The following is a 9789-nucleotide window of genomic DNA, read 5'->3' as shown; positions in this document are numbered from 1 at the left end:
AGACAGAGACAGACAGAGACAGACAGATAGAAAAAGAGGGAGGAGCAGGGAAGGAAGCAGGGAAGGAAAGAGAGAGAAAGAGACAGAGACAGACACGCACACCAAGAGACAGAGATAACAGACAGACACAGAGACAAAGAAAGTTAGAGACATACACAAAGAGAATGCTTCAATCTGTATTCAGACACAATCAATTCCTTCTCTGGGTATGGGCAGGATTTTTCATCATAAATCCTTCAGAATAGTTATGGATCATTGAACTGCTGAGAATAACAAAGCCATTTACAGCTTTTCATGCCAGAACATTGCTAGTACTTTGTATATAATACAAGTACAAACCTTTGAGTTTCTAGTTTATGATATGAAGTTGTATATGTGGTATCACCCTTGTATCTAAATAATACATGTTTGGAGTTTATACTGCTATGTGGTGGGATGTTAGTCTCAACCTCATTTTTGCCAAACTGTTTTCTAGTTTTCCCAACACTTTTTTGGTCAAATAATGAGCGTTAGTTCAGTCTTTAAGCTTATCAAACACTATTATTATGTTAATGTCTATATTTTATGTACCTAATCTATCCTCCTGATTCACATCAACATTCACTGTTGTGTAATACAGTTCAAGATTTGGTATTGCTAATTGGCTGTTTTCCCGTATATTCATTACAAGACTGGTCCACATTCTTTTCTAAGGATATAATTTCCTTCACTTTTTATACCACTTGAGGGTGTGCAATTATTGGCAAGTTACTGCAGACTTCATAATCATATAGCACCTACTGAAGAAAAAGAACTGAGTTTCTGAGCTTCAGAATGTCAATTACTATCCAATTCATTGATTATATTCACTAATCATTCAAGATGGACTCAATGAGAATGTTCTAGTGGGGACAAGATGTATTTTTCATCTTCATTTGGTTTCTCGTTTGGATTGTAAGGCTTTCCAGTGAGCTTTGTAAATTGTAAAGGCTCCATATAGTAAGTAAAGGCTCATTGTAAAGGCTCTATAGTATTCTGAGGCTTTCAGCAATTAGCACCGTGGTGTCCACAAACAAGAGACCATGAACCTTAGCTTCTGTTAGCAAGGTCTCCTATATTTGAACTCTGAACCAGTCATATTCCCCCACTTTTTTAGTGAATATACCACTTCCTGTTTTATGCTTTGCTTGATAATGATGCTCAAGAGACTGAGAATTGAACAAAGTTATTTCCATTTTTTCTAACTTTAACATATACAGGAGAAGCATTGTTGGAGGTAGGGAGTAAATTCTCTGTCTTCTGTTACAGATGTTGGCGCATTAATTGTAATTTTCTTCTTGGTAGTTTTTGTGCTTATGTTTTTATTTTATATTTTTTGTCATTTCTTGTGTCACCTTTACAATGAAATAATGGTTTGTAGCTTTAGGATATATGTTACTTCAGTTATGACCTCAGTGTATATGTCAATTTTGTTGAAATAATTGGTAAATTTTCTCTTCTTCCTTCATTATAGATAATAATGCACAAATGAATTATCTTCATGGAAGTATTTTTTTAAAAAAATACTTATGCTGCTTGTAAGCCTTGTATAAGAAGACTCAATTTTCCCATAAAATGCTATTTCTTGGCATCTTTTGGGTACATCAATCAACTCTTTTACTTCAATAAAAAGTGGTTTAAAGTTGCCTTTCCCCCCTTTCTATAAAGCTGATTTAAAAAACTAAAACAAAATTTTATTTGTAGGAATTATATATTTTTAATTGTGGGCAAACCTAAATCACGGAAGACTAAATGACCTGTCCAGGATCCAAATTCGACATAGTCAAGACTAAAACCCAATCAGGATCAAAGCATTATTTTGTTTGCATAAACACTTCTAGGACCACACGTTAAAGACTCTTAAAAGTCACAAAGGTAGGAAGTAGCAGAATGGGAGTTTGGAATCAGGTCTTCTGACATCAAATTCAGTGCCCTTTTTGCTTTACTTGGTTGCTCTCTGTTACAAGTAGAATGACAAACTGATTATTTATTAATGATGTACTCTCACACCCTGGATGAGAGCCTCTGATCAGATCATGATTTCTCCTTGAGCCCATCATTTTCTCAATGGGGTTTTCCCCCTCAGTGCCAACATCCTGGAAGAAAGTATGACAATGAGAGCCTGAGGTTGGTACTAGTAGAAAGCAAAATGGATTTGGAGTCTGAAGACCTGGTTTTGGAGTCTGAAGACTTGGCTTTGACTCCTATCTCTGCCTTCAGGACTCTTGGGTTTGTCCTTTCCATTTTGTGGGTCTCAAATTCCCCATCTGTGAAATGAAGGGGTTGGACTATAGGAAATGCACAGAATTCTCAATATTGAAAAAACAACAACAATGATAACATATTTTTGGACTTATCACTCTTAATACATTTTAAAATCATATTTTGAAACCTATGCAAGCATCTGAGAAAAATGGACCATTTTGTTTTCTATAAGACATATACACACACTGAGTGAAACCAAAATAATACCTTGGAATACAGATCTGAAAATCAGGCAGAGAAAGATCATTTTGTTCATCATTGTTGACAAATAGGTCAAGCTATTCACATTTATATTCATAACTTCCATCAAATGGGACGGGTAGCCTCTGATAAAGCGCGGAGAAGGCATAAAATTTATCATTCATCCCAAAGGCCAAACCACCCCAGTGAAACAGGTAGAATTCATTCAAATGAACCTTCGGGTTACTTAGCAAGCACCCACATTTGTTTTTGAAGTGCTATCTCAGAACAAAAATAGGATGTTTCAAATCCCTCTAAATTAATGCATACAAATGTAATTTGTCAAAGGCAGCAATTTAATGAAATGAGTAGAAAAATAAAAAAAAAAAATTTAAAACCTGGTCTTTGGCCAAACACAGATTAGAGAAACAAGCTTTGTTTTGAGTTTTTTACAGTTTTCCATTTTATTTTAATAACCTTTAAGAAAAATAATTTTACTTAGTGTTAAAATGGATAAGTTTAGGGAAAGTATTACCAGATTAGGTCAACAGTAAACAAGCGTAACCTGTCACTCAATCACCTTGTAGAATGGATAACATTCTGAAGTTGCAGCACCCCCAAGTTTCTGTGAACAGGGCAGTTCTCCAGGAGACCTCTCTCAACAAAACAGCAATCAGAAGTTTTGTTTCTATATCACAACTAGAAATGATTCATTTCTTTTCAGGAAATATATTTACATTTGAATGACTAGAATATTCATGAATTACATGACCTCACTTTACATTTGGAAATATAGAAAAGGAGACAATTTGGGAACTGAATTGTTGCTCTATACTATTTTCTTTTTTGAGATTGACCTTGCAGAGGGCACCGATATCTCCCTACAAATCAGCTACCCTCAGAGACAGAAGAGTGAACTGAACAGTCAATTAGCCTTCCTCAGAATGGCATTCTTTCACATAGATTTTTATGAGGTTCTGTTGATATATCTGTGTAAATAAAGTGGTTAAAGCAAAAAATGCCAAATTCAGTTAGTAAACTGGGCCAAAGCTCATCTTATATAGCTAAGAAATACAATTTTTCTGACAATACCACACGTTTTGTAAAAATGAGGATATTATTAACAATAGCTGTGCTGTTATGGAAAATTATATATGTATATAAATACAGATGCTTGTATTTATATACACATATAAATACATATGCAAAAACACAAACATATATATGCTTGATTTGTTCATTTATACTTATATTACCCATCATTACTTAGTACACCTTGCTGCCAGTGTCAATGGCCATTGTCTCATCTCTCATCATTTTTAAAGTTAATGGCTTTGCATAGCTCTATAAAATACTTTATTTCACCACTTTCAGGGAGGCAAAATAAGAAGGCATTTAGTATATGTGGAAGAAGCATGCATGTTCTACTTCAGATGTATTATTTGGCCATGAAATTTTAAAACCTGGTAATTTCGCACTGGTGGGAATAAAATTGATATATTTTCAGTTTTCTAACATCCACAGATATTAACATATTTCAAAAATCACTCTAACTTTATTTTTCCTACTAATGAGGAGAAAAAAATAGGAGGAAAAAAAAACAGGCCAAGGAAAATTATGATGGGATTATACACCGAAGTGTTTATATATCAAATTAAATTTGATTTTGTATTACTTCTGTTGTGTGTAGTTGTTTTTTTCTTAAATCAGAAGTCACGGATGCCTACATATATGTACCTCAGAGTATCTGCGTAGTATTTTCTATTCTGCTCACAGTTGTTCATGTGGTATTGATACATTTGTGTGTACATATAATTGGCTAGAGTACAGACAAAAACATTACCACTGACAGCTTAAAAACTGTACTAAGAGATGCCCTCTGTGGGGTTCAAATAGCTTAACTCCTTTGAAAATCAGGAGAGTAAAAAATGTGAATTTTTTAAAAAATGTAAATAAAGATTAAGTTTTGAAAGACCAGATACCTTCATGAAGTATAGTAGCTGCTTAGAAAGCAAGACATTAACACACCTATTTTTAATGTTTACAATACATATTCAACATTTTATGAACACTGATCATGTGGAAAAAGAGACAGTTAAGATACCCAAAGCCAGCACAGTGTTCTTGGATTTCCATAACACCACTGATTGATTTAGCACCAGACACATTTTCCGGGAGAATGTCATATGTTTTCCATTCAATATTGGCAAAAAAATTTTTCAGTGGATGTTAATTTCCTACAGCAATCTGCCTTCCTAAAGTATTTCAAGTACCAAGTGCTCACCCTGTATGATGGGAAAACACTCGCAATGCAATGATGGCCTGCTGGGAGTGCTGTATACCTAGGAGAAACAATGAATAACTTGACAAAATTATACAAAAAGACACTCTCCCATTTTTTCACCATAGCTTGAAATCCTAGAGACAATTTAAAGAGCAACATAGAGTTCCTATTTCTCAGTTATTTTTAACTTCTGAAAATGTTTTAAGATGTACTAGGCAACACAATTTAGCATTTTCACAGACCAACTAACTGTATCTGGTAGTTTAGGCACATTTCATAGCACTTAGCTTTTATTTGATGGTTCCATGGCAAAACAGTTTAACACATCACTCTTGAACAATCTGATTTATTTTTTAAAATCACCTTATAAAGTACGTCCCGGTTTTAGTTTTTTGTTCTTTTTGTTTTTTGTGTCTCCCCTTTCCCTCCCTTCCCAGCCCCCTCCCCCCCCCAAAAAAAGGAAGCAAACATTGAAAGCATCAAAATGTTACTAACTCTACAAGCCACCTTATTAGGACAATTTATACACTGCGGATTGAGGGAAAAAATCCACTATGATGATTAGGCACAGTAGTAAGGCCGACATGCTAGAAAACAGGACACAATGATTTAAGTAGGCAACAGTCAGAAGTCTGCTTGTAAGTAGAGAGAGATGTCTTACAACTGGAGACTTAGTTTTCTCCCTCCTCCATGTTAGTATATTTTATTCCTATATACTAGGCCTTATATATACGTCCATTAAGTAAAGAATGGTAGTTTTTTCCTGATAATTAAATCACGTTTCTAAACCAAGACAGATTAATACACCGTAGTCTGATTTTAATGCTGTCGCCTTGGCCCAGGACCAAGTTTAAGATGAGAAATATCCTTATCCTTAAGTCCTTCTGGTGCTCTCAAGAACAAACCTAGTTATGGGTGTCCAAAGCTGAATTCCCCATTCTAGCAAGTCATGTTAGACCGAGGCTCCAAGTGTATCTGGAATTGGGGCAGTGAATAAAAATCACAGTACAAAAAACCTTTACATCCTCTACTGGGAAAGCAACAGGTGTCACACATGGCAATTACTTACATAACAGCATCTGTTCTTTTTTTAAAAAAAGGTATACATATATATAAAATATCAGTTGCATAGGGATTTAAATATAAGGCCAAGAAGAAGATTAAGTAAAATAAAAATTCATAGAAAGGGCACTATGGTGTCAAAACATAGTTATTTCCATTCATAGAATAATACACCTGTATTACTGTCTAATTAAAAAGTCACAGTATGTTACTAGTACTAACAGTGAATGTCAACTGTCCCATTAATTTCAAGTTGGAAACCAAATACCAGGACTTCTACGTAAGACAAAAAGCTCACTGTCTAAACCTGATCAGTGTGATTAGCACAGCTGTGCTCTGTACGTACCTGATTATTTATATACTTTCTACCTTTTGTAAATAATGTAAAGATCAATATAGGTTAATAAATGTGAATCACAACATTACTGCATGCCCTCAGTGGTTTGCAGGCTAACTTGATATTTAATTATTGAGTCTTTTAAAAGTGCAAGATCCTACCCTGCAGAATCTTCACCCAATGAATCCCAAACACTGTCATTAACAAAAAACAAAACAAAACAAAAAATGATAGAAATTCCATTGCTAAACTAAATGTGTCTAAGGAAGAATAGTAGGTCCTAAATCCAGAATGGTTCATTATTATTAACTTATAGCATATGCATTAGGAGGGCAAATGGTAAGCCCCTAATTATGATTGGCATTAAATTAAAAAACAAAACAAAACAGTAGCACAGTACTGTTCACCACTTAAAGTTTCAGGTAGTCGATTAAGTTGTGAATCTATTTCTAATGCACTTTAAAATGGACAAGTGAAGTTTAGCCACCAATTTCTACTCTATCTGTAGCTTAATTAACCTAGAATTGTTAGAGTAGTGTGAGGAAAAATGAGAACTCCCAAAAGAACTGCGTTAAGGTACATTATCTGGGGATACCTGAACCCATATTTTAACTGAAAAAGTGCATAAATATAGTAATACTACAAATGTATTAACTGGAGAACAAAGGTTTCTCTGGGAGCTAAACAATACTATTTTTCTATGTTATTTACATTTTTAAATTTTGTTCAGATACCACAAAGCACCATTTAGGGTCATCAATTGCTTGATTTTGTCTGAAATGTCCACTGACTTCAACTCCATTAATATCCAGAGTTGACCAGTCAAGTCTTCTTCAAACACTGCTGCGGATGTGGCTCTGTACCATGGGTTACCAAGAATTCTCTTGGGAATTCTGGTTTCTTCTGTTCTTGGAAGGCAGCTAGAGAAGGATCCTCATTTGACACTCTTGGTTGGAGTTTCTGTTTCAGTAGACTGCCTCCCATCAGTCCAGGCTTCTCGGGTGCTCTTCAGGGCCAAGGTCTTCTGCTGGTCAACCACGACGTAATCTACTCTCTCATCGGCCACATTGCTACCGGAGACACTGCTCTTTTGCTAAAAGGCAAGAAGGGAAAAAATGAGAAAGAGAAAGGAGAGGCTAAACAAATATACATTGACTCTGAGAGAAAAATAGGGTTATCCAATAGAAAGCCTGCTTAAGAAATGAGGCAAATTACTCTATGAACACCAGCCAACTAAATATATTCTAGAAAGGCACCAATCCCAAAATTTGTTCTGGGCCCTTTCCCCGATTAATCAGCATTTGTTCTGGGCCCTTTCCCATACTTATCAGAATTACCTTCAATCTCTCTCTCTCTCTTGGGTACCCTCTTAGTACCTTGTTTATAAGAATTCAATTCCATCCAACCAAAATTTATTATATATTCACTACATGTAAGGTACCCCATCAAATTCTGTGATATAAAGCTAAAAATAAATACCATCTACCCTCAAACACTTAGAGGGGGATGGAGCGAGAAGGGGAAGAGAATAGTGGCAGGAATAACTGGCCATCTACCTATATCAAGCATTCATAATCTTTATCAATCAATGAATAAGCATGTCAGAAATGCATCAAAATCAAATGTGAAATTTCTAATGGAAAAACATATGAACAATAGCATACACATTTAGCTGACGTTATGCTTGTTATCCTCTTCAAAGGAAATGTCTCTTTTTTTCAGATTTGCAAAATACAGTTAGTCTCTATATTTCTCTAATGTGTTAGTTTCATTTACCTTCCGTGGAGGGGTTGATTTCCCAGAATCTAGATCTAGGTCTAGATATTCCACTTGTTTGTCTCCTTTAGGTTTTACCATTGGACTGCTTCCTCCATCCAGGCTATTGCTGCCAAACAAATTCTGAAATTGTAACCAAAAAAAAATCATTAACCTCAAGATATCTCAATGAACTCTAACCTACTATAGATCCCAGCTTCTTTTAACTGAATGTGAGAATCACAAAATCATGATTTATTATCAGTAAATATTTGATTTGTATACTTTTTTTATATACCTCTATATCCAGGGTTGTGTAAAAAGCGATCATAACTTATAAAAAGTTCAAGAAACCCTGGTATAACTCATATATTGTTGGTGCAATTGTGTGGACTGATCCAGGCATCTTGGAGGGCAATTTGGAAGTATGCCCAAAGGGCTATAAAACTGCACATCCTTTGATCTAGCTGTGTCTCTGCTGTTGGATCCTAAAGAGATCATAAAAGAGGGAGAAGGACCCATATGTACAAAAACATTTGTAGCGTCCCTTTTTGTGGTGGAAAAGAATTAGAAAATGAGTGGAAGCCTATCATAGTTGAATCATCATATAATCTTGTTGTTGCCTGTGTTTCTTTAACTATGTGGCTAATAGGAAATATGTTTTGCACAATTACACATGTACAATCTATATCTAATTGCTTTCATTCTCAGGGAGAGAATTTTTTAATTAAAAAAATTTTTTTTCCAAAAAATGTTAATAAATGCCTTTACATGTAATTCAGAAAACAAAATATTATTTCTAAAAAAATTAATTTTAAAATTTAGTCACACATTTTTGGATCATGGGTTTGGTGCTAAAAAGGGCCTTTAAAAGCATCTATTATAATCTACTTATTTTAAAGTTGAGGAACTGAGGCCCTAAGTCCCAATTGCAGGGCCCAGATATTAAGCGAAACCTTCTGCCTTCAAATCTAGGCTCTTTCCTGCCTCTTCTGGACTCATCAGAATTTTAGAACTGAGAGATCTGAGAGTAACTAGCCCAGGCCCAACATTTTACAGAATAGAATATATATTCATCAAAGACTAGGAGTACTAGACTGTAGGAAGAATTATTAAGACTACTAATTTTATTACCATAAACCAGTTATGAGGGGGTGGGTGGGTGGGTGGTGATGTACAAAATGACCTCTGAAGCCTTTTCTAGCTATAAAACTCTGGCTCTGACTAGAATGTAGTTCTGTTAATTCCTAATCCATGCTCTCATTTCTACTACTCCATCAGGCTATATTCTGTATTTAGCTTGATGCTTGCAGATTAAATTATGATAATAAAAATAAGAAAAACAACAGAACTTTAGTTAGCAAGTTTGTGCAAATAGCTCTTTTCTCTATTTGATGTTTCTCTTATATAGGAAAATGAATATTTCTAGAGATTCTTTTCTTTGCATAATATTTTATTCTTGCTTTTATTACTTCACACAGAAAGGAAAAAAAGCAATATTCACTGAAAGAACTTTGCCTCTGAGTTTATTTGATGGAAAATACTTAGATTCACAGAATCCCATAGTTGAGGAGGAACCCATTTATCTTAATTGGGAATAATCATAATAAAAAAAACCACATATAAATGTCTTAATTCACAAGGCACAAGAAATACAAAGAGAAAACTGGATAAAGTCCTGGGTGTTAAGCAATTTTTTAGCTGGTTTTGTACCCAAATAACCATACACAATTTTGTTTAATTCTTTGATGGAATATATCTAATATTCTAAAAGATAGAGTTGTTTATGTCTAATGACAACTACTATAGTTAAAAATTATTACTTGATAAGCAATGTCATACTATGGGGAAAGCAATGGATTTAAATTTGGAGGGCCAGGATTAAAAT

The 9789-nt window shown here is 34.6% G+C and overlaps 1 protein-coding gene across 4 annotated transcripts in view; it reads right to left on the bottom strand.

Moving 5' to 3' along the window:
* Positions 1–2897: 2897 nt before the first annotated feature.
* The window catches only part of GAB1 (GRB2 associated binding protein 1), a 157742-nt gene continuing 150850 nt past the window's right edge, over positions 2898–9789 (bottom strand). For all 4 annotated transcript variants that reach the window (XM_051966155.1, XM_051966157.1, XM_051966156.1 and 1 more), the window contains 2 exons: positions 7923–8045; positions 2898–7239 (listed from right to left, as the gene is read on the bottom strand). In XM_051966155.1, coding sequence (XP_051822115.1) covers positions 7081–7239; positions 7923–8045 — 282 coding nt within the window. In that variant the 3' untranslated portion in view covers positions 2898–7080. The remainder of the gene's footprint in view (positions 7240–7922; positions 8046–9789) is intronic.

This window comes from Antechinus flavipes, chromosome 6, assembly GCF_016432865.1.
Source record: "Antechinus flavipes isolate AdamAnt ecotype Samford, QLD, Australia chromosome 6, AdamAnt_v2, whole genome shotgun sequence".
Lineage (NCBI taxonomy): Eukaryota > Metazoa > Chordata > Mammalia > Dasyuromorphia > Dasyuridae > Antechinus > Antechinus flavipes.
This window is presented reverse-complemented; position numbering and strand designations above follow the sequence as displayed.